This window comes from Hypomesus transpacificus, chromosome 21, assembly GCF_021917145.1.
Source record: "Hypomesus transpacificus isolate Combined female chromosome 21, fHypTra1, whole genome shotgun sequence".
Classification (NCBI taxonomy): Eukaryota; Metazoa; Chordata; class Actinopteri; order Osmeriformes; family Osmeridae; genus Hypomesus; species Hypomesus transpacificus.
The window spans coordinates 3,225,127-3,250,808 of NC_061080.1; the positions used below are offsets into that span (position 1 = coordinate 3,225,127).

The following is a 25,682-nucleotide window of genomic DNA, read 5'->3' on the forward strand; positions in this document are numbered from 1 at the left end:
TTCCTGCAACCTACAGTTCCTCTGTCTCCGACCTCAGTTGCGAGGCCGTAGTCTAGCCTCCAAACCCCGGGGTTTATTTCAGACACCAGAGAGACATTAACTCTCGCTCTCTTCCAATCAAAGGTGCGTATTGGTGACCGAAGGAATGCCTGACACTGACCAAGGCCATTTTTAGAAGGCGTTTGCAGACAGACAACACACCATTTTCACATTTATCACCCACAAGACACAAGCAGCAGTATGTAAACTTGGACACAGACCACCGCACCACACACGGGGGCCCCTTCAAAGTGGTACAACCCTAACCCCCCTCCCCCACTCCCCCCCCTGCCAAAACGACGCACGACCCCAACCTAGCCATCCCGCCGAAATGTCCCAGCGCTACTGTTCCGTTCCCAATGTTCCCGTCCATGTGGTCTTGATTAGTAAAGACAAACGTGCTTTCGCCGCCACAATGATTACAGTGGGAGGAGTGTGTGTCCAGACTGAGCAGATGGATGGGGCCCAACACAGTTTGGCTCCACAACTATCCCTTTCTGCTCCACGGCCAGTAAACATCGGACTGTGTTATGGTTTTAAAGGGGTCCCCCCGCAGACTGAGCAGTTTCTCCGTTTGTTATGGCCTCAGTAGAGTGTCTCGGACCATTTCGTCCAGTGAGAACAGCCCAGCTCTCGGGCCTCTAGGACAGAGACATAACATGCCTTGTGGGTGGGTCGGTCAGTAGGTGGATGGTTCTATTGTTTAGAACTGGTCTGGTCTGTTAAACGGCTGTTCTGGGTGTTTCGGCCCGGCCACGAGACTAGCACCTATTTGTCTTTGAGCTCCTTGGCCCTGTCAGGGATAATGCTACGTTTCTTCCAGTCATCTTGATTACAATATTCTTGCAGTTTCTATATAAAGACGTGTACCATTTGACCTCTGAATCCAGTTCAATCATACTGGACGGGACATGTGCATTGCATGTGTGAGTAAGGCCAAAACAGGCGAAATTGCTGCTGAATCTAAATGGTAACACTATTGCCTGCACACTCAACGTGTGTGCGAAAACAGACGTGTTTTTTTCGCAAGCGTGCACATCTTTTCACAACATATCTGGAATAAACCAGAAAGGATGCTCTGAAGTGATAAGGGCTGGGTGTGTCTCTCTGTCTGTGTTTGTGCACGTGTCCTGAGTCGATCGGGGGACAGGTAGGCCTCGAGAGATATCTCTGTCACTGCGACACACTCCTTCCTTATCTTTGAGGTCACAGAGGCCTCAGGGTGTCACACACTCCAAATGTGTTGGGGGCTCTCTTCTGTTGTAGGTCAACAAAACAAGGCCGACTTTCTGCCCTTTAAAATGACTGGATGACTCAACAGAGTTTTGGTTCAACTAAGTGAAAATCGACTATTTTTTGTTCACGAAACACCACAAATCAAATTAATTTTTAATTCTTCATTCCTGTGAAAAATAGTAAAAATGCTACTCGATTTCAGTAGAACGCATTCTCCACCAGAGAAGATTACTTAACCTAATGCCATCCCTCACGCCCTGGACCAGATGCCTTTGCAGTTTTCCCTCAAGTGTGATTCATACCTCAGACTAATAATGTCATATTTGCCTTTAAGCTCTTTGCACGTGGCCAGACACATGGTAACACAAGTGGGAAGGACGGTGGACTGCCTGGTTGTTGGCGCTCCGAGGTACCACCATACTTTCCATGTTTCTTCTCTGGTGGTTGTGTTTGGTAGAAGAACCAGACGGTGTCATACTTTCCTCCGCTGCAGCTGCGGATGCGACCTTAGGGTTGTTGTTTTTTCTCTCGTCTTCCTCAGTCTACTTGACCAGGGTGACGGTCATTCGCATGGTCTGGTCTGGTGTTACCGCACTCTTCTTAGACCCAGACTACAAAGAGCCTTAATGGAGACAGCCAGTGTTTTTATGACTTTACTAGAATATTCCATGTAGAATGGTTGTGGATGGCTGGAGATGTCTGATGAGGCAGGTTTTATGGTGGCTTCTTTAAAGAAAAAAGGAAACCTGGGTTTTGAGTGGTTACTCATCTTCACATCTGGCCTTATGGACAGTGCTCTACCGACACAAAACACACACACACACACACGCACGCACACATAAATCTAAGGCCAGAGACTATTTGATATGCAAGTCCTTGTGTTTAACAACAGTTTTGATGTGAGGCAGGGAACAAAAGAGTTAATTTTACCTTGACTCCTTGACTTGTATTGCACAGACAGACAACCACATAGCTCAGGCATAAATGAGAGTTGTTGAGTGCTTAATTAGGGCACTGATCTCCATGAAAGACTGTTCAACTATTCAGTCGTATTATCAGCTGAATCTAAGATTATGGGGTTCGACCACAATAAGGATATAGAACTGACCCCCAGGGGTCTTAGTGACATGTCAGTTTGCCAACCTTGGCGTGGAAAGCCCTACCAAGATAATGACTGAGGGAGTTCATTCTTTTCTAGAGTGCAAAGCTTGTGTATAAGGGCTGTTTAGTTCAATTGTTCAACCCAAAGGACCCCATGAGACAGTGAATTAGGTGCCTCCCCAAATCAGTGCTACATACAGACACAAACATACAAACACACACACACAGATCCATAACCTAGAAAAAATGACAGTCCGAATGCGTACTTTGGCTAACTCTTCACACTTACGCGACACAATCCCTTTCTACCTCACAAATCACACGAACAAAAAGGGCCCCCATTTCACAAACACCACCAAAGTCGCTGCATTCCATCGAACATCTAAGCAATGCTACTCAGAAATTACACCTCTGTCTGCATTCAGTTGGTTGGCACAGTCGTTGCCTCACGTGTGTGTACGGTGGCACAACTATCAACTTAGGTCCAATAAATCAGTCCAAATCATATGTGTTGCGAATGTGCGTAGGTGGGCCACTGAAAATGCGGTTTCTCACATACCTGCTGGTTTAGGCCAAGTGTCGCATTCCTGTGGTGCTTAGTATACATAATTGCCACACAGGTGCTACTGGTCATCAGTATCTAGGTCACAAGGTCAGATATAAGGCCTTTCTGTAGAAGGAGATAACCTCTTATTGTAAGCTGTCTGACCTGACCTGATAAACAGATCCTGTGGTCACAGAGAGATAGAGAGGCAGAAGGGCAGAGAGACAGAGAGAGAGAACGAAAGAGAAGGCTAGTGGTTTGCTACACAGGGAGGATGGGGTTGAGGGAGGAGAAGAGAGATGAGGGGGCAGAGAGGGGGGAGGGAGGAGTGTGACTGGGTGTGGAACTGTCATCCACTGAAGGGGAGTAGCTGTGCTTTCTTGATCAAGATCCAGCAGACGTGGGAGAAAGGGGAGGGATGGAGGGAGGGGAAGAGAGATATTCCCCCCCCACCTAACAAGGAAGCACACTCATAAACAGCAGAGACAGACAGAGGGAGAGTCAGAGAGACCAGGCATCGCACAGAAGCACCAGGTGTAGGAAGAGACGCAGACACTCTAGGAAGGTACAAAGTAAAACAGTGCTTTCACAGAGAAAGGGAAGGTTTTCACCCACACAAACACACACTCTTAGTCATACATAGAGAGACTCTCTCACTCTCCTGAACTCACACTGAGTGACTGTGCCAGCTTGAGCAGCAGAGATCAAGGCTGAAACAGAGTGCCTTGACCGGTAGAGGAAAAGTCTCACACAGAGATAACCACACACACACACACATACAGTATAACCCCCACTTGCACGCTGCGTGTCTGTGCTCCCTGGCGCAAGGAGCAGGGATATTCTACCCAAGCAAGAGGAGCATCAGTGAGGAAGAGGAAGGAGGGTGGATGGATGCCTTTTGCAAACTAAGTGGCTTGGACCCCCTTTGGGTAAGTGGACACCAAATTTTTCAGTTAGATGTTAATCAACCTGAGTGTCAATTAACTTAAAAACATAAAGAACATACTGTATAATACAAATATATACATATTTATATATATTTATATATACATATATATTCCCATGGGAAAATGTGTCCAAACGTTTGACTGGTACTGTATATATATTACAATTGTGATGCAATGTGCATAACTAGAGTTATCTCAGTGGTAAAATTGAATGAGTGGTAGTACTTGTTCATTGAATAAATGGTGTTCTTAGTCAAATGTCTATATCCACATGAACAGCTAAAGTGAGTTTGTTTGTAAATGTAGTAAGGTCAATGGTCAATGTGTAAAGTTGTCAATATGGTCAGCCTCATTTCAAAATTCTATGTATGTCCATCATTAGCTTGCAGTACCTTAATCTTAAAGCCTGAATTGTTAAATAGGTCTAATGAGGTCCCAAATCTATCTAAATCGAGAACTGATTGTCAACAAATCCTTCCCCAAATGACTATTCACATTTAGAGAGTGACATGGACATGACACACCACAGGGCTGTCCTGACAACGTAGCTTGGCACGGCGACGTCCCCTCAAATTGACTGTTTCCTTGGCTGACTTTTCCACAAACAAAGGATGCCCGACGATGACGAACATCAGTTCCATCTGACCTTACACACACACGCACACTGATCTAAAGTCACAAAGGTAAAGGGAGAGTTAATGGGACTTAGCTTTTGGAAGAAGAAAAAAAAGTGAGGGCAATGTTACCTGATACTTCCCTTCGGTCCGCCAGGCTACAGAGAGGGTCTGTGTCCTTGTTGGCATTTTCAAATGTCATCCTTATCCTATGTAACTCCTAAACATTGGCTTTGAGGAAAGCTTGCAGACCGGTGCGTGTCTCAGAGAGGTAAGCTAGTCCCATGGGAGATGGAGCACCACTGTGCAAGAATACAATACAATACTGGTTGAGGAAAAGTTAGGTATTTTTTATGAGGTTATTATACTCTTTTAACAAGTGAGATTTTTTTTTTTTTTTCTTTTACTTTAGCCTATTTTAAATGTGAAAGCTGGCAGCGATACAGGAAGAAAATCTTATGACTATTAAATTCTACAGTGCCTTATTTGGGTTACAAAGTTTCAGAAATCTGACTTGGTGTTCAGAACCACCAGTTTACTTTTGCTTGGGGGGTGTCCAAGGCTCATATTGAGGTGTTTTGATGTGCAAAAAATGTAAGATAACATTTTGTAAGATAACATTTTCAACAGCATTCTTTTTTCACATAACTTTCATAATATGATATGATTATGATATTTTCAATCCCTACAGTTTTAATTTCTCCACCTGAACATGGTGAACGACTATAATCCCTCATTTGGCACGAGAGGTGTGGTTCAGGGAACACCTATCTTACAAGCCTCTGGGAGAACACAGCAGAGAATGTTTGTTATCTAAACAGTTCCGTTTCCATGGAAGTGTTCTTATAAATCAAAGTGCACAGTGATTTGAGTGACAGGATGGTGCGAAGGGGTGGGTTTGCCAAGACAGTGGAAAAGAACAGTACCAGAGGACTACTCTACATTTCCATTAATTCATTTAGCTTTTATCCAAAGCGACTTCCAAGAGAGAGCTTTACAAAAAAGTGCATAGGTCAATGATCATAAACAACGAGATAGTGGGTAGCCAAAACATGAGCATACATTGTGAAAAGCAAATAAGTGCCGATGGGAAGAAACATAAGAGCATGTAGTTAAACAAATTACAAATTAAACAACATGAACCTCAAAAGTGCAAGAATGTACCTGTAGGAAAGCAAGCAAAAATAATGTAATTTACAGAGAGTACAAGTAGTTAAATCAGTTACAACTAACCAACAAGAGCAAAAAGTCCCTCAATAAGTGTTCCTGGAGGAAATAAACCAACATCTGATTCTAGCTTTTATCTGTGAGTACTTCAAACATAACACCATTTGATCACCAATGAAAATACTTATTTGTGGGCGCCAGGCAAAATTGCAAGAAAGTACAGTGTTACTTGATATCAGAACGTTTACAGAATGGAGAACATCCATTCTGTAAATCTATTATAACTATAAGCTACTGTTTTAGCATCCCCTCAGGCAGGTTTTTCTCAGTTCACATCAGAATGTCTGTTTGGTAAAAATAGACACCATGTTGCCATCCAAACCTGAGTGTGGGATAACTTTCTGTGGCTACTTCAGCCATAGCTCAAAAACCCTGAGTCAGCCTTCCAAGAGAGAGCTTTGAGTGTGTTCGACAAAGTTACATTTATGACATGAAAGTTGAAGCGTCTGTTCACCTGCCTGCGTGGACCACTGAAGTAAGGAGTATCTGTGAGAAAAAGCCTCCCACTCGCTGTCACTTTTACAATTTGTCACTTGAATAGTGTGGTAACTATTGACGAAGAAGAGTTCTGTCCGTCTTTTCAGGAACGGTGCACCTATTCAGTTTGGTCCCGGGTTTAGAAGTATCAATCAATCCGCTGAGTGGAGAGAGAATCTAAACACTCTTGACATGACTAATAAGCCACCAATACAGTGTTTGAACCAAAGTTTCTCTGAGGCTTGAAGGTCAGAGCACATAATTTATAGTAGGAAATAAAAACAAAGATAACATACAGCCAACCAGTGTTCGTTATTTAATCAAGCGGATGCTACATTATAGACCCGTGACTGTCATCAGAACATGCTAAAGGAACGGATGTGAATCAATAACAAGACAGAATATATGAACAGACATTAAGGCAATAGCTGATCTACTGATTGTGAATGACATAAGCCCAAAAGAAGTCTCAGATTTCTTCCACACTACATCACAGAACAGCAGCAGAGAGCGTAAATGAAAGTTTACTCGTGATGGGGAGTATCTTTTCTCATTGTAGTAATTTATTACAACGTAGTAGCACACTCCTTGCACTATGAGAACACATTTGTAGAGGTGCAGAAGCTCATTATACTGGACCTTGATCCTCCATCTGTTCCTTTCAACCGTTCTTCACTAGCCCCAAGACACTAAAAGTATTACAGGGTAAATTAAATGAGCCTTAACCGGATTATCAAGAGAGCGAGTGGATAGTTTGTTGACAGTTTGAGTGCCTATGGAGCCACCCTAGGTCTTTGTCCAAATAAAGTGTAGCCCAAACCAACACCCTTGCTTGCCAGGACCTGGGAAACAGAAACGCCTCTCACCTGCCGTGGTTCAGTGGCGGAGCAGAGCCCTGGGTGGGTGCACAGGCTCGAGGGCGTTGTTGCGTAACGGCCCTCGCTGCAGCTGCAATGGATTGCGGTGACTCTCTTTATGCCCCATCTGGAGTTCAGCCAGTGTCTCAGGATTTTTAGCTGCTTGTGATTCTGGCGACCAGCGTATTCGCGCACCACGCGTGTCCGACCGTAAACCACTTCCCCTCGCGAATCCACAGGCCCGTCTAGCTCGCGCAGGCCAGACACCCAAACCCTCCTCCCCCCCCTTGTTTTCTCACCTCAAGGGAGGTGTGAAAACAACAGAATACTTAGGGATGAAGTATTTTAGACTTTTGCTATTGAGTATCCAGCCATGATGCCATAGTCAATGTGATGTAATGTGAAAATGTTTTGGCCTCAACACCTGCTTATCCCACTGGCCTAGTACTTCTATGAAAAGCTTTGACCTCATAATAATGTGTTGATTTCCATACCTCCTAAGAGTAAGGGAAAGTTTTGAATGCGCTCAAGTCCTGGTAAGAAAATTCCAAGACTTGACTCAGCTCTTTAAAAAAAAACAAAAAAACAAGAGAAAACCTCCCCAAGTCCAAGGCACACATGGGTTCTGTTGACCTGCTGGGGTTTCACTCTCCATTGCCTAGATACATAGAACGCGACGTAGGCTCGCCCCTTGGTCCAACTTCTCTGGAACCCTGCCCGTCCTATAAGAACTGTGAATAATTTCTCATTGGACGAATACAGGGAGGAGTGCTAGACTAAACTGCCAGTGCATGACAGATAGTCATTCAACCTTGACTAAAAAGAGGATTTGGGAAACAAGATTAATGCTTTGGGTTAAGGCAATGTCTGTCTTTACCTTTGACTAAATGAATGCTCTTTGTGAGTGGTCACTCTGTTCGTCTAACATCTGCTCTTCCCTTGTTCTTAATATCTCACTGAAGGATTGGAACCGAACGTGGTATACGGCCAACCCGGACCTGACCCAGTGTTTCCAGAACACGGTTCTGGTGTGGGTCCCATGCGTCTACCTCTGGCTGTGTGCTCCCTTCTATTGCCTCCACCTTTACTGCCATGACCGTGGACGCATCCGCATCTCCTGCCTCTGCACCACCAAGATGGTGAGTGGCACACAGTAAAAACAACCACATCCAAGCACTTGAAAAGACTAAAACCACAAACAAAAAAACAAAATGCCCCAAAAAAATGATAATCGAAGTGAAGAGAGAACAATTAGTTCTACGAGTACGGTTCACAAGTAACCAGAAAAAAGACTTTCCATGCTCACCAGCGGCCTAGTTTAAATGTCCGTGAGCTGACTATGATACTGTGTATCAAAACATTTATTATCCAAGAGGCACAGAGCAGTCTTCTTCACTATTCTCGTCAGAGCAAGCTAAGCTACAAACGCATACTGCTAGCCACCCTAAACCACAAGAGTAGACTGCCCAAAGGTCATTAACATTATACAAGACCAAACAAGTGTTGGAGTGCAGCAACCATATCGGCTATAAAAGAATACAAGGGTGTGAAAAACAAAGCACACATGGCAGAAAGGAGGTTTAGTAGGGGTACAATGTCATGCCTCCAAAAATGCCAGAGGAAAATCACATGGGAAAATGTGTGATGGTTTAAAGAGGATAATCAGCCATGCATGGAGGTGTTTACAGGAAGTTCGAAGTCGTACAGTCATCATGCTATCAAGTTAGAAAATGTTGATTTAGACATGAGGATAAAAGTATAGGGCTGGACCATGATAAAATTCTTTAGACCTCACAAGTTTGACACAAGATGTGAAACCCTCCATTTCTCCCAATGATCATGTACAGCTGAATCAGGCCGATTATTGACATGGTGTTCTCCCACCTATCCTGTGTGCCCATGTCCAGGTGCTGGGCTTCCTGCTGGCTTCCTTTGGCTTCGTGGAGTTCTTCTACATCCTGCTGGAGAGGAGAGATGAGATCCACCACCACATGGTGTTCCTGCTCAGCCCCATCATACGCAGCCTGACCGTGGTACATAATCTCTCTCTCTCTCTCTCCTCTCTTTGTCAATGTGTATGCCATTGTTTCATACTGCATATGCTCCCTTTCTCTGCGTCTCTCTCTAGGAGCGAGACAGCAGTTGTATTTGGGTTGTGAGCTAATTCTGAGTGCATATAGTTGCCATCCCAGTCCTACTAGACATGCCTTCAATGTGTTGATGCCTCCAGACTATCCTGCACTGCCATCAATTCTCCATTGAATTCAGAAAAGGTTTTGATGGTCAGGAGAAATTCATGCATAGCACTGTTGACTCTATGTAGGAGGTGATGTAAGATTTACAACTACCTCGTGAAGCAGAGGCCGTGTAGGAGGAGCAGATGTATGGCAGCATGCCTCCCGTAGAGACAACCCACAGACCCACTACCCATAATCCTTAGCCACAACCCCCTCTTCTCCTATGGACCAAACAGAAGTCCTGCACAGACTCACTCGCTCAGAATCAGACAGCATAGCCCACCTGTGGTTGCCTCAGACTCCTAAGTCAATATTGTGAAAGTTGGGGTAAAAAGCCCACTGAGACAGCACTTGTACCAAACGTGAATTGAAAAAAGGTCATCCATTTTCAGAGCATCACTTAGTAGTCCCTAGAGTGGGTAGAAGTTTGTGCAGTGCATTAGAACGTGCCACAGTTACCACTCTTGAAATTTACTTTACAAGAGAAAAAGGAATAAAATCAGAATCCAAGCTGATATTTAGAAGGACTGGGTGGCGCATGTTGAAAGTTCCCCATCTAGTTTTCAATCATGTAAAACAACACTAGAACACTGTGTGCCCATTTTTTTCAAACCCACTTTGTTATGGTCCTCCATTTTCTAAGTCAATGCAAGGGATTCTGTTCCGCCTTCATCGGTAAACCCCCAGTTTGTGGTCTAAGGGATCCAAGCACTCTATTGACTGTAATCAGTGACCCTGTGACGCACAGGTTTATTTCCTCCTCCCAATGCACCAGACGTTCCATATAATTAGTAGGTATAGTAGGCATCAAGTGAGGGCTTAGTAATGGACTTAGTTCCACCCACTCACTTCCATTCATAGAGAATGTCCCGTGTGGCCGGTAAATGTGGCTACTTGGGCTCAGAAATGGTACATTAAAAAAGTCATGTGTAACGTATACACCATATGGGCCAGTTTGGGTTCCTCAAAGATTAGCACCAAAAATGACATTGCGGCAATGGAGATTCTCAATTAAGGTGAAGTTTTGGTCTATACTGAGTCTGTGTCCAATCAACAAAGTCATTTGTAGAGGAATGTTGTTGATGTGTCAAGAGTTTGAATAATTATGAGGCCGCTGGACCAGGATAAAGCTGTGGTTCTGATGGGTCTTCCCAATGCTAACCAGTATGGTCACCATTATGTAACCTAAACCCACCACTTTCTCCATTTGGAAGGGAGCTGGCACGATAGAATGACGTCCCATTCTGCCGAAAACTCTGACAGGGAACAATTGTTCCAAACCCATGCAGACAGTGGTGCCCAAACACTGAATCAGATCTGTTGTTTTAGTTTTTTAGGAAATATACAGTGTAGTTCAAGCTTTTATTTTAAGGATGAAAAGTACATGAAACAAAAGTCAAACAATTAAGTGAAAGTGTTGTGTAGAACCAGGGCATATTGTACATCTGTTGTGTTTTTATAGGAGTAGTCAGCAGAAGAACAGCTGTGCCCGTGGGTTGGGAAATCCCAAATCTAACCTCCTAAGCCTAAAACCAACAAAAGTTAAATCCCCCAAATGGCTCTATTTTAGGTTCTCGCACTGAGGAGTATAAAGAATCACAGCAACTAGTGATACAGACGACTTCCTCAAAGTTGTTCTGCAAGCAGGGGCTCGGTAGAGGACCGTTAAAGTGTGAAAGAACACAGATTTACTTATTTCTTTGTCCAATCTCTGTCTCTCACTCATCCTCCCCCCCCCTTTCTGTCTCCCCTTTTGACAGGTCCTGGCTATATGCATCATCCAGCTGGAGAGGATACGAGGCTGCCGCTCCTCTGTGTTCCTCTTCCTATTCTGGCTCCTCTCCGTGATGTGTTCACTGGTGCCCCTTAGAGCCAAAATCCAACTGGCCATGGAAGAGGTGAAATACTCCTTTACATTGTGACACCATGCAAAACCGTCCGATACTGTAGATAAGCTGATGCTTGAATGAAACGAGTCATGAAGCACTGCGGTATTGTAGACGTTAGCTTGACTGTGATACTTAGCTTGACTGTGATACTTAGCTTGACTGTGCATGTACTTAAACTGTGGTGCCAAGCTTGTACTTTGTGTCCTTACTGAATTAGAGATGTCAGAGTGGCTGGTTTGCCATAGTCTAGACTTCAAACTGAGCTGCTATGGTCTGGGAGCAAAGCGGTGTCTGCATCGTTTTTTACACATCCGCAAAGCTAACCAAAGTCACCCCAAGCTATCCATCCCTGAGTGGATGATACTACCATTTCTGGTCTGCTCCCCTTACCCCAAATGTGTGTGTCTGTTGGTGTGGGAGTGCATGTGTATGTTTACATTCCCCCACTCTTCCTGCATATCCTTCAGACACTGCAATCATTGTCATCTTGGGCGGGTGTCTATAAAAACACACGGCTATGGCCAGTCAAATTAGCATTTCTAAAAACACGTACAACCAAACATACAAACGTCTCAATTTTTGTTTTATCATCCCCGTTTTGACAGTGCTGAGGGAAAGGTAATGATGGCTATAGGAGAAGGGATGGTAAGATATGGCCAGCCAGGGTCAAACCCGAACCATGTCAGCACCCTGTTTATGAACAGTGCCTGCCAGTACACAGCAACTAGGAACTGTGTGTATCCTCATCATTGCAGTCACACACAGGCCAGAGGCATTTGTACAGACACAGGCTCCCATAGACACACACACAGAGCACACAGACAATTCACACATTACAGAAAATTGTCACGTCACTGCCTGTCCAACACTTTTTACATTCTCAAAAGAATGAGTTGTGGGTAAATTGGCTCAATGGACCTACCAGAGTAAAATACTGAAAACACAGTAATTTAGTCATTTCAGTGACATTAGTTCTTGTTTTTTTGTCTGCTTATAAAGAAGTGGCATTCTTACAACATAAAAACTTGAGTTGAGAGAGTTCTTATTTTCAGACCCCTCAGCCAACCACGTTGACCTACACTCACCACCACCCACTCCCAGCCCACCATCTTGTCGCTGTTTTTGCTTTGCGGTCGGATCTAGCCGCCCCTCAGTATCTCCACACTGGGGACCACATTACTCCAGGGGGACGAATTTTACTGTTTACAATGGCACTATCTTTCACATATACCCCTTGCTACACTGCAGGCTGTGAGAAGTGGTAAACACAAAGTCTTGCCAAAAAGGCCACATGCCCTCCCGTCTTTTGTATGTTAAGAATAACACACGAACACCACATTTCACATGTGTTGTCGAGTGGTTAATATCTTTGCCCCGGACTTTTCCCTCCATCAAGAATTTGGGTGCTGCTGATTTGCAGACACAATCTGTTACTCTATTTACAGATATGGGCCCTCCTTAGCGTGACTGGGACATTTTACCATGGTTTTATTTATATAAAGCAAACCATTAAGAATACCGTTTCTGCCATAATTGGGCATAACAGTTCAAAATAAGTTTCCTCGTGTCTATGCCCCTTTCTTTATCGCCATATCCTTTTTTATATACTGTGCCACATGTGCCCTAGTATTGGAAACCTCAAATCCAAAAGTCTCACACAAACCTACATTGATAATACATTGCATTGTTGCTACACCACATCAAGTAATCTTTACATAAACTCCTGAGCTTATTTTCTCAATGCAAGGGTGATTTTCTTTGTTACATCTGTGCTTTTTGCCTGGATTACATAATACTGTGTAGAAAGGAAAGTAGTTGATGAAATGCTTCACAATTTCAGTTTACTTTCTGTTTTCTGTTTTACAGGGTATATCAAGTGATATAGTACGCTACCTGGCCTTTTTCTCCTATTTCACACTACAAATGGCCCAGCTCTTTCTTTGCTGTTTTGCTGACCAACCCCCTGAAGGAAAAACTGTCTTTGAAAAGGTAGGCAACAAATTTGGACCACTTCCGTCACAATGTGCACTCCATCCAAAAGTCTGAGTGAATGCCTGGGAAGAAATCTTGTGGTTCTGAAACCCCTTTTGGAGGAAGCTCGGTGATTCACTTCCTCCCTATGCCCATTCACACTCTGGCTTCCTATGAGGAAAGTGTGAATGAGTGTCTGTCTGTCTGTCCTCCTCGTTCCATTCATCCAACACACACCCCAGTGGATAACATGAACCGTGCCTAGCCCTGACCACATGACCGCTACACCAACGCAGCTCTTAATTCAGTATCAGATTCCACCCTCTCTCTCTCACGCTCCACTCTGACACAAGTCGACATCATCGTAAACTATTTTTCCAACCGAGAAGAGACTCAAAATTTTGTGGCAAATGACACACCAGTTTGAATCAGGCATGTGGTCAAACATACACTGTAGTGTACCAAAGCCTGGCTGGTCCTCGATCTCTTCTTTATGCATTTTCATGTAGAAAAACAAGAAAACAAACTCAAGAGACCCTAATGTCTTCTAACATCTGCCTGGTGGTGGTGGTGAAGTCGAGAGGATGGAAGCCACAGCCCAGTGTGGTGTGTGACACACCCATGGGTCCATCCTCGGTGTGTCCTGCTCCTCCTCTTCCCACATCTTGGTGAGCTTTACTCACTCAGAGAGCGAAAGGGAGTGAGAAAGTAGGAAGTTAGGAGGAGGACAGAAGAAGGGATGAAGTTAAAGAGACCTCCGGTGAGGGGGCGTATTGAAGAGAGGGGGTGCACATGTTTGAGTGCGTACACAAAAATACTGCTCTGTGTGCAGAGGTGATTCTAGGTTTTAAAACTGGGGGTGCAAAGGGTAGTCAAAAAAACAAACAAAGCTTACAAAAACATGCTCAAAATTATTACTAGATCTTACAATTTTAAATTAATCATTAGAGTACAACAAACCATGATAGAACATACAACTCTGACATCACTTAAACATGTTGTAAAAACATTTCATCAGTTTTTTACATTCATTTGAAAATGTAAATTGTTTCATCCCAACAGTAGGAGGTGCAAATGCTAACCCACGGTAAAATTTTGCATGCCTGTGTGTGTAAGTGTGGGCCTGTGTTCAGTGTGTGTTCCTCCCACCACTGTGACGGCACTTTTCCAACCAGCAGAGACCTTCTTCTGGCCCTGCTCTGACCTCTGTTGACACAGTCTGCAGTAAATACACCACAATGATCTCCCCACTCCTCTCAAACTCATTAGTATCCAGTAAACAGAATGCTCCACACGTACATCATCCAACTGTTAAAGGCAACCTCTGAGGTGCCCTGTGTTTTCCAAAATCCTTCCACCAGGAAGATAATTACTTGGTGGTAAAGTTTTGGTGACATTACCTTTAATCTCTTTCAGAACCCATGTCCAGTGAAAGATGCCTCCTTCCTGTCCAAGATTCTCTTCTGGTGGTTCACTGGGTAAAACGTCTTTTGCAACCCTCAATTATGTAAAACTGACTCACTGGGTGTTTTTTTGGTTTGCATAAAAAAAAGCATGACTGCATTTTGGATCACTCAGGCTTGTTGTCAAGGGTTATCGTACCCCTCTCGAAGCTGATGACCTGTGGACTTTGAGGGAGAAGGACACATCTGACAAGATCATCTCTGACTTGGAAAAAGAATGGACCACAGAATGCGCCAAACTACAACAGTAAGAAACACTTACAAGTGTGTAATCTATAACTGTTGCTTATCAAGCCCATTTTGTGGCATCGTGGTCAAACGTTCGTCGATTATCAGGCCCGGTGAACGATCCTTGAGTCAGTTGTGCTGGTCTTGGTAATCGAAATTGGGTTTGGGTTGGTAGAGTTGAGAGAATAAAGCCCTGTAATGTCGAGACAAAAGCACTGTGTCATTTTCAAGGCTTGTTAACAGATCCACTCTTTGAAGATCCAGTTGTTAAATCTCATAACCTCGGACTTAAGTGCTCCACTACTCACATGTCAACGGATAATACTTTTTACGGCTGCAGCATTCTTGTATGCATCGGTTGACGTGTTGACAACAACAATGGCTAATTTCCTCTTCTTTTTGTCTTCCATAGTCTGTTCTGCATTAAAGAGACTAGAAAGCAGACGGTTAGGCACCATGCTAGGGCAATTTACTAACACAGAAACCCTTAAGTCTGTTCTGTTGTTTTCCCTTCTCCTCTGGCAGGCAGGAGAGGGCTCTGGCGTCAGGCGTGGCGCTGGGCACCAGATTGCCTGACCAGGCCCAGCTCCTCAGGAAGCTGCAGAAAGAGCAGAGCTCTGGATTCTTTCTGCTAAGAACGCTGGCACGAAATTTCGGACCGTACTTTTTGACTGGGACGCTGTGCATCATGGTCCATGATGCCTTCATGTTCTCCATCCCGCAGGTGCTCAGGTAAGAGGTTATGTTCACATAGAAGGCACAGCCGGGAACAGTGTCCTTAGTTTCCAAACACTGTACTGTAGTTTGCGCTACATTCTTCACCAAACAGATATCTCCCACACATAATTATTGACCCAGACACTGACATCCATTCATAAACAGAATCAGGCCACCCCAACATCCAATGCTAGTTTTTTTTTTTAAACGACTCAGATTCCCAAACAAAAAAAGACCTACCAACAAAAATTGGTTCACTGTTGACCCCGCCATCTAATGCCAGCCAGTCAGACAGGAATCTTGTTGTTGCACAGCCAAGACTTGTGGAAGTGTTAATTACGGTCACGGCTTGTGTGAGCGAGGGAAGGGGAAGGAAACCACAGCTCCTCGCCTCTGCTCGGAGGACACTGTTTCTCCAGGCTGCAGGGAGGGAAGAAGGTGGCTGTAAATGGCAGAACTGCTGAGGTTGTGCTGGTGGACCACAATAAGAGAGCCGTTAGCCAAGTGTGAGGGAAGACGGGCCACAAGAGCAGCACTGTTGTGCAACTGGAGCTGCTTTGTGTGGACATGGAGGTCTGTGGCAATAGTACTACTCAAGGCCACTGGCTTTGGTCATAATAGTGAAAGTTAGCATGGAGAGGCATGCCTAAGAAACTTGACAACAAAGGCAGACTTGGCAGAGTGTGACCATGTTGACACATGGACACCACTAAAATACCATTGCTTCTCCGTTAATTGGAGTGCACTCGCTATATTAGACTCCTCGCATCCAAGTTGTGTCATCTTACTCACTGTCACACAATAGATTTATCAGAGGCACTCAGTATACAGATAAACTGATAAAGTAAAGTGATACTATAGACAGACAGTTTGTTTGATATTTACACTCTGCCTCACCGATTTTTCTTCATTTGCACACAGTCTGCTGCTTGGTTTCATGAAGGATGAAAACGCCCCCTTGTGGAAGGGCTATTTCTACGCCATCCTCATGTTCTTGCTGTCCTGCCTCCAGTCCCTGTTCAACCACCAGTACATGTACACCTGCTTCACCGTAGGCATGAGGGTGAAGACAGCTGTGATGGGCCTCGTCTACAGAAAGGTGGGTTATGCTTCACTACATCTGGTCTGGTCAGTGAGGGGATGGGCTGAAGGCAAAGCCATGAAATACTGACTACAATGGAAATAGTAAATGTTTATATTTTTCCCAAAAAGTATTCATAGTTAGATATTGCTTGTCTGAGGTAACATGAAGAAACCATTTGCAAAGAAGGACGTCCTGAAATGTAATTGAAACTGTACTAACAGGATTTATTCATCCCATAACTAATTGAATGATTCCTCTTTCACTCCAGTCATTGGTCATCAACAGTGCTTCCAGAAGGACCTGCACAGTGGGGGAGATAGTGAACCTGGTATCAGCTGACACTCAGAAACTAATGGACTTTGTGGTGTACTTCAATGCTGTGTGGCTGGCCCCCATTGAAGTAGCATTGTGTCTCTTCTTTTTGTGGCAGGTAAGAAACTGTTTTTGACTTCCTCTAAGCAAAATGCCAGAAAAAGGTCCTTGATTATTCCTCTGATCTAATTTCCACTTCTCAAACCCTCCATGACAACAGAATAGCTGGCTTGTAATAACTGACATGAACTGTAGGATAATATACTTTTTATTTTTTCAGCTTCTTGGTCCATCTGCACTGGCTGGCATTGCCACTGTCATCCTCATCTTCCCACTCAATGGATTCATAGCCAAAAAAAGGAGCAAACTGCAGGTACTTTACTGGTGATATTTTTCTCTCGATTCTATGTCATTTCAAACTCAGTGGCAGAAATCAGAGAACATCTGGATGTGTTAGGTCAGAAATTCCACAGCTGGTTTAGACAGTGTGTAGGCGTATTGGCCCGGATGCTCAAGGCTCTTAACCTTTTGATGTCTCAACAATGTGAAGCAAAGGAAAAGACAGCAACAGTAAAATAGTGCATTTTTAATTTCTCTTTTGGAAGAACAACAGACGTTCAAAAACAACGTCAGTTTAATCGAACTTCCAGTCGAGAATGTGCTGACCGCTTTCTTGGCTTCTTTGTTGTTTCCTTGTTATAAAACTGCTAACCGTTAGGAGCTGTGACCAGTACAGTAAAACTGTAACAATTGAATTGAATTAAACGTAATTAAAAGTAATTCTTGTTTTGGATGTTGTGCTCAACATATGTTGGTTATGGACAATTATCAACAAATCCATGTCTGCAGATGTTTCTCTAAACCTTCCTCCCACAAGGGTGGTTTTCCCTGCTCTGGTTTACTGTTCAGTTACTACTGCACCATCTATTATCTCGGGATAGTATATCACAGTAAATATTGCTGTTTGTGCCTTTGGAGTTGATCGATTGACTGGTTTCCAGGAGGTCCAGATGAAATTCATGGATAGTCGGATTAAGTTGATGAACGAGATCCTGAACGGGATAAAAATCCTCAAGTTCTATGCCTGGGAGAAGGCCTTCCTGGAGCAGGTGCTGGGCTACAGGGAGAAGGAGCTAAAAGCTCTGAAGAAGTCCCAGATCCTCTACTCCATCTCCATCGCCTCCTTTAACTCCTCCTCGTTCGTGGTATGTACGCTGGAAGTTTCCTTTTTAAATCATCAAGCAGAATCAATCTGTCGAAGTTCATCCAAATTAAGCAATCCTTCCTTTCCACACCAGATTGCCTTTGCCATGTTTGGGGTCTATGTGATGATTGATGAGAAGAACGTGCTGGATGCCCAGAAGGTCTTTGTGTCTATGGCACTGATAAACATTTTAAAGACCCCACTGAGCCAACTACCTTTTGCCATGAGCACCACAATGCAGGTGAGGTGGATTTTCACAAGTTCACGTGTCCTAAAGAAAACCTTGGTCATTCCAACATTTGATTTAAAAAACTTCTCTGTGTTATAGGCTGTCGTTTCCCTAAAGCGCCTGGGAAAATATCTATGTTCAGAAGAGCTTAAAGTAGAAAATGTGACCAAGGCTCCTTTGAGTACTGGTAAGAACATAAACACATCACAACACAAAACTATTTTCTCTCACTGTATTTGTTACATTGCATTTTGAAATGATAAGCCCTTAAAAAGTTAAGTGAAAGGAAATATGTTGTTTACATTGGTGGAATCCCACAGCCATGTTTGGCTAATGTGTGTTGTCACTTCCTGGGACTGAGGTTGGCAGAATAATTATAGGACGTTCCTGTCCGCTGGCCAAATGTAAATCCCCCTGAGTCCCCCTGATGTGATTTAGAAAACACCCAAGCTAAACTTTCTTTGTTTATATTCTGTCGACACTTCCTAAGGCAGTTCATTAAAGCAACACATTGTCATTTTAAAGATTGAGCTAATCAGATCCCTTGTAATTATGTTCAGTCTGCAATTTGACATGAAAAAAAGTCTGGCCATGGCACAAGTGCATTGACCTGACTAGGATGTGCCCTTGGAAAAACTGGACATTGTTGACCTATGCCTATTTCTCTTTCCTCCCTTCTCTCACTCTCTTTCCTTCTCTATCTCTGTCAGATGGAGAATGTGTTGTGATTGACAATGGAACTTTCAGTTGGTCGAAGGAGGGTCCTCCCTGTCTCAAAAGGTAAGTTGCACAATTTCAAATCATTACCTACTGAAATATTTTGAGATTGCATTTAAAGTAGGTTTCACCCTTCATCATTATACCTTTCATCAAACAGGATCAATGTGTGTGCACCACGTGGGTCTCTTGTGGCTGTTGTGGGGCACGTGGGTAGTGGGAAGTCCTCCCTTCTGTCGGCTATGCTTGGGGAGACAGAGAAGAGGAGTGGCAGAGTCACAGTCAAGGTCAGCCATCTTGAAAAGTTAGCATTTGTATCTATCTGACAGTGTTGTCTGAATTCATGACTGATATCTTTAGCGTTTGTGTTTTTCCTCTACAGGGCTCCGTGGCCTATGTTCCCCAGCAAGCCTGGATCCAGAATGCCACGGTCCAGGACAACATAGTATTTGGGCGTGAGAAGCAGAAGACGTGGTACCAGCGTGTGTTAGAGGCCTGTGCCCTGTTGCCTGATCTTGAGATCCTACCTGCCGGAGATGCCACAGAGATTGGGGAGAAGGTGAGATTCATCCATCTCTACAGCTAAAACAGTTTAAAGATCGTTTTGAAGTAGTCCCAATAGTTCTTCAACTTGTCTCAAAAACAGAGTTCTAAAGTGAAGTGGCTTAGATCTAATTCCTTCCTCTTGTCCTGGTCTTCTTGGTAGGGTTTGAACCTCTCGGGTGGGCAGAAGCAGAGGGTGAGCCTTGCGAGGGCCGTGTACAGGAAGGCTGACGTGTACCTGCTGGACGATCCGCTGTCCGCCGTGGATGCCCACGTAGGCCAGCACATCTTCGACAAAGTCATTGGACCAAAAGGAGTTCTCAGAGATAAGGTAACAACTGTTCAAGCAAGCTCGTGAAATTCAACGCCTGACCTCTGTGTGACTTATCACAACCATTACATTTGTCCATTGAAGGCGTAGACGTAAAACAGAGACATTTCAGGAACACCATTGAGCTGACATGTTTTTTTGTTCCCATTGTTCATTTTGGTAATGCTATGTGGGTTCTATGCTATGTGGGTTCTCCGCAGACCCGTGTCCTGGTCACCCATGGGACCAGCTTTCTGCCGCAGGCCGACCTCATCCTCGTGATGGTTGACGGAGAGATCACAGAGAGCGGCTCTTACCAAGAGCTGCTGAGTCGCCATGGTGCCTTCGCAGATTTTATTCACACCTTTGCCAGCACTGACCGTAAAGAGAGTGCCATACAGAGAGGAGGTATGTAGGAGCTTGAACATGCTTTAATGAACAGACATGGATTGGGTTAACCCTAACTCTGAGAAAGTGAGAACTTCTTTTAAAGGGCTCTTCTTACTAAAAGCACACACTGTGTGTCCTGTGGTGCAGGTTCCAGGAAGTCCACAGCTCGGCTGAGCGTGACAGATTTCATGCCATTCTCCAGAGACCTGTCCCAGGAGCAGCTCATTGGGTAAGTGAAAATTGACCCTGTGACACGCTCCTGAACTTTTTCCAGTCTGGACAAAAAGTGTGTGTGAGAGCATACAAGCATCTGCTGAATGGATTACTTGTAAATGTCCTTTAGGGGTGATACCAACAGCACCAACCTTCAAGGTATGGAGCCCATGTCTGAAACAGACCAAGAGCCAATCCCAGAAGACCTAGGGAAGCTGACTCAGGTGGACAAGGCTCGCACTGGACGAGTGAGTCCAAAACTTATAATGGCTGTTCTTAAGAAATCTTTATTTTATCTTCTTTTACCTTGTTGATAGTGTCCATTTCATTTCAGCTTCATCAACTCTGTTGTAACATAGTGGTACATTGTCCTGGATTTGGATGCAAATGTCTCTTCTTTCTACTCCAGGTGCGACTGGAGATGTACGTGGAGTACTTCAAGACCATCGGCCTGGCCTTCATCATCCCCATTGTGTTCCTGTATGCCTTCCAGCAGGGTGCCTCTCTGGCCTACAACTACTGGCTCAGCCTCTGGGCTGACGGGCCCATCGTCAACGGCACCCAGATTGACACTGACATGAAGCTGGGCGTCTATGGAGCTTTGGGCTTTGCGCAAGGTCGGTGGACGTGACATATCACTTTGACAGTTTTTCCATGTTTTTCCATGATCCAGATATACGCCTGGAACTGGTCAACTGATCACACTGTTTTGTCGTTTACAGGTATAGCTATTTTTGGAACAACGGTGGCCATCTCCGTGGGTGGCATCATCGCCTCCCGCCACCTCCACATGGACTTGCTGAAAAACGTGCTCCACTCCCCAATGTCCTTCTTTGAGTGCACACCCAGCGGTAACCTGCTCAACCGCTTTGCCAAGGAGATCGACGCGATTGACTGCATGATCCCCGAAGGCCTGAAGATGATGTTGGGCTACCTTTTCAAGCTGATGGAAGTCTGCATCATCGTGCTGTTGGCCACTCCCTTTGCTGCCGTGGTCATTCTGCCCCTCGCCCTTCTCTACGCCTTTGTTCAGGCAGGTTCTGATCCATGACATCTCTAGTGGCTTGGCAGGATTCAACATTGCACCACTTTATCATAGGTCATAAAAGCCTTTTATGTCTCCAAAATTCAACATGCTGATTCAGCTGTTGGTTTGATTTTTCTTTTCCTGCTGACATTAATGTTACACAAGGCCAGACCTTGGAACAACCCTTCCCATTCCTCTCCTCCATTCGTTTTATTAAAACCTCCTACTTTTCCGCTGGGTTACAGAGTTTCTACGTGGCCACATCCTGCCAGCTGCGGAGGCTGGAATCGGTGAGCCGCTCGCCCATCTACACACATTTCAACGAGACGGTGCAGGGCGCCAGTGTCATCCGGGCCTTCGGGGAACAGTCCAGATTCATCCAGCAGGCTAACAAGAGAGTCGACTTCAACCAGATGTCCTACTTCCCTCGCTTTGTGGCAACCAGGTGAACTTTTTTTAACTCAGTCGTTTGATTTCACTTCGGTCTTCTTTCATATGGTAGCTTAAAACTTCACAGGTAGTTTATAGTCATACATTTTAGTCACACAGATTCAGACATTAAAAGTAACACTATCCACTATCGTATATTGAGTGTAATGTTGTATACTCAGAATGAGAAATAAATGTCTGCACACCTAATCTGACATTGTCCTATTTACAGGTGGTTGGCAGTCAATCTGGAGTTTGTTGGCAATGGTGTTGTTTTAGCTGCTGCCATCCTCTCTGTAATGGGAAAAGAAACTCTGAGTCCTGGCATTGTTGGTTTGGCTGTGTCACACTCCCTCCAGGTGAGATATTTAGTTGAATACAAATGCTAATTCACACGATATATCCATCCAAAACCATTTGGTACAACCCCTCAGGCTCCAAACAAGCATAAACAGTTACAGGAAAACACATTAGAACGTTAGGCTGAGTTGTGGTTTGCCGCTATGCACTGAACGTTTGATATACTGTTTGTGCAAACTCCAACCATATCTTCGTTCAGGCCAGGGCATGTTCTAAATTTCAGTCTTGTTTTTGTTTTGCAGGTGACTGGAATTCTGAGCTGGATCGTGAGGGCGTGGACAGATGTGGAGAACAACATAGTGTCAGTGGAGAGAGTTAAGGAGTACTCTGACACTGTTAAAGAGGTGGGAATGTTTCTCTTTTGGAGGGAAATTTCGTTCAACATACCGTATGGCAAATCGAAAGAAATTTGACTGTTGATCTATAATATAAACAAACAGTACGGTTCAAGGCTACTTTATAAACTGTCCTTGACTCACCCTTCCCTCCTAGGCTGCTTGGAGTGTGGAGGGCAGTACCCTGCCCCTGGCCTGGCCCCAGACAGGCACCATAGAGTTCCATGATTATGGGTTGCAGTACCGCAAAGGCCTGGATTGGGCACTCAAAGGCATCACCCTGCGTATCCAGGAGAGAGAAAAGGTCAGGACTTTTGATTATTGATTGTTTACCTAACAACCCTAACCCTGTGAACCCTAACTCCCGGTCTAGGACTCAGTTTCTCCCCACTGTCAGAAGAAAACTCAACCTAATCATGACAAAATACTGTATATTGGAATACATTGTTGGAATTAGTTTGTGCTGGGAGCATGAGGTTTTGTATGCATTTTCCAACTATTCTTCGAATATCTGTCACTTCCAGGTTGGCATAGTGGGAAGGACAGGAGCAGGGAAGTCTTCACTGGCTCTGGGGATTTTTAGGATCTTGGAGGCTGCCAAGGGAAAGATCTACATCGATGGTGTGAACATTGCAGAGATTGGACTACACAACCTCCGATCCCGCATCACTATCATCCCTCAGGTAATACACAATACAGTCAAATTGATGTAAAAACTGATGAATGATCATGTTTTGGCCCATTCGTATGGGTAAATAAAATACCTGCAAAGAATGTTCTGGAAGGAACCTGTGATGTGAGGTTAGACTATTTCCTTTTCTCCATCAGGACCCTGTGCTGTTCTCTGGCTCCATGAGAATGAACCTTGACCCCTTTGACGCCTACACAGATGAAGAAGTGTGGAGTGCTCTGGAGCTCGCTCATCTCAAGAACTTTGTGTCTGGACTTCCTGACAAACTCAACTACGAATGCTCGGAGGGAGGCGAGAACCTCAGGTGAAACACAAGCCTTGCACTGTAGATTACACAAACTTTCATTCACCCTCTCAGCTGTGGCTTTCATATACCCTTAGGCTGTAGTTACCAACCAGGGCCTAGTTCTATCATCTCAAATGATGCACCACTTTGACAAGGTACCATTTAAGATACAGCATGAATCTTTAAACCTAATCATCTTGTCTTGAATAGTCTTGGTCAGCGCCAGCTGGTCTGCCTTGCCCGAGCTCTCCTAAGGAAGACCAAGATCCTGGTTCTGGACGAGGCCACAGCAGCAGTGGACCTGGAGACTGACACCCTCATCCAGTCCACCATCCGTAGCCAGTTTGAGGACTGCACTGTGCTGACCATTGCCCACCGCCTCAACACCATCATGGACTACACCAGGTAACAGCACAAATCTTTAAGCAGGATTACAGTGTTACAGTGTACACGTGGAAAGTGTCATTCATTCCTTACAACAAAATCACAAGCAATGCTTGTGTATACAAAGTATTCTCCATCTAATGATAAAGGCTAATGATAGAGGAGATAAGGAAAATTCTATATCATATTTGACCCTTTCTTCACCTTCCACAGAGTCATTGTCATGGACAAGGGTCACATCACAGAGATGGACTCCCCAGCCAATCTCATTGCTCAGAGAGGACAGTTCTACTGGATGTGCAGGGAGGCTGGGCTGGTCTAGGCTCCCCAAGCTCCACCAAGGGTCTCTCTGTGGCTAGGGAAAATGTACACAAAGTACCCTGGTCTACTCTCAAATCTAATCAGGTAGAGAATTGGCCATTTAATGCTCTAATCAAGGCAGCTCAAACTCTTATTTAAGGGCATTGCTTTTCGGAAAGGTGACCCAGAAGTGACGTTTCTGGTCACAGAAAGTAAGGTCTTGTTAAATGACTGTAATTGCAAGTGCTGTTATTGGACTATTAGAGTTTTTAGATGGCTAGATTCTTTTATAAATATTTGTTTTTGTGATGCATGTTGTAAATAGTTTACGTACAGTAGAAGAGTGTAGAGTGTCATATTTTTGAAAGGGTACTTAAGGAGGTAAAAAGTGCCAAGGAATCTAAAGAAAGGACTTTTCACTCTCTGAATGTGAACCAGTTGTTCTGTTAGGATCTACTACTTTAAATGAAGTAATTTTTATGAAGAACATGGTACTGTACATTTTTCAATGTAGAAGTCTCAGGCCGAATGCAATAACGATATTTATGATTATTCCACACAGAAAAAAAAAAAAAACAGAACAAAATAGAATCATTGAATTTGTATTTTCACCTCAGCGACCTCAACGTCAGAAAGATGACTAGTTACTTAGACAATAACTCCCCCCCCCCTCCCAAAAAAACTGGGAGGGAAGGCTTTCGCCGTCTAGCCCTCACTAGTCATTTAATGTTTTATGAGTCGGGGAAAAGAAGAAAACAGATGATGAGGCCAGGGTGCTAGCAAGCGTCCAACTATGTTGCGGTGTTTGTTTATTTTAGTCAAAGTAAACACATTTATAACGGACGCTAGAAAATAATCGACCAATATGCAACCGGACCTTTCCAAAGCTGCTTGTGGGAAACCCAAGACGAATGAAGGGAATACCGATAGAAAGCAGCAGCGATGAATCCAGGACTTCTATCTGCTTTCATCTGCTTGCCAGCCGCTCACCAACAAACAAACTGAAAACTACATTATTTTAGGTTCTGAAGTAAGAGTTTATATCCTTATAGATGTGTTATTTTTTGATAATTTTTGTTAGGCTATTACAGGCTGTGTAGAAAATGTCTCCTTGTTGACCATATGCATTTTCTAAAGATCCACATGGATTTTCCAAGAGAAGTGACCTTATTGTATTTTTGTCTTACTGGTTTAGACAGTATGCTAAGAAGCTATACTATATGTATGTATAATGTAATGTAAGTGGCCTTCAAAATCTAAAGATTGTATTATATTTATACTTTTATATTCAATCTGTTCATTATTGATTGATTGATGCAAT

General features: G+C 44.1%; 2 protein-coding genes across 2 annotated transcripts in view; one reads left to right on the forward strand and one right to left on the reverse strand.

Moving 5' to 3' along the window:
• Window positions 1-25,682, reverse strand: part of LOC124483458 (lectin L6-like) — a 504,761-nt gene that overhangs the window by 384,659 nt on the left and 94,420 nt on the right. The window lies entirely within an intron of this gene.
• Window positions 3,378-25,184, forward strand: abcc6a (ATP-binding cassette, sub-family C (CFTR/MRP), member 6a). Its single transcript, XM_047043907.1, has 31 exons — window positions 3,378-3,849; window positions 8,005-8,181; window positions 8,950-9,075; window positions 11,040-11,177; window positions 13,035-13,157; window positions 14,556-14,617; window positions 14,718-14,849; window positions 15,356-15,562; window positions 16,469-16,646; window positions 16,900-17,061; window positions 17,224-17,316; window positions 17,945-18,148; window positions 18,242-18,388; window positions 18,476-18,563; window positions 19,087-19,156; window positions 19,254-19,380; window positions 19,476-19,652; window positions 19,800-19,967; window positions 20,168-20,354; window positions 20,484-20,565; window positions 20,680-20,797; window positions 20,959-21,166; window positions 21,272-21,582; window positions 21,822-22,021; window positions 22,238-22,364; window positions 22,608-22,709; window positions 22,858-23,004; window positions 23,225-23,383; window positions 23,529-23,695; window positions 23,888-24,082; window positions 24,275-25,184. The coding sequence occupies exons 1-31, from the start codon at window positions 3,808-3,810 to the stop codon at window positions 24,381-24,383; spliced, it is 4,533 nt and encodes a 1,510-aa protein (XP_046899863.1). The 5' UTR covers window positions 3,378-3,807; the 3' UTR covers window positions 24,384-25,184.

Excerpts from the sequence above, each read along its gene's own strand:
- abcc6a (XM_047043907.1), top strand. The coding sequence starts at position 3,808 with ATGGATGCCTTTTGCAAACTAAGTGGCTTGGACCCCCTTTGG. Across the intron at positions 19,381-19,475 it reads GTGGCAGAGTCACAGTCAAG|GGCTCCGTGGCCTATGTTCC; the intron begins GTCAGCCATCTT and ends TTTCCTCTACAG. Across the intron at positions 23,384-23,528 it reads GCATCACTATCATCCCTCAG|GACCCTGTGCTGTTCTCTGG; the intron begins GTAATACACAAT and ends TTTCTCCATCAG.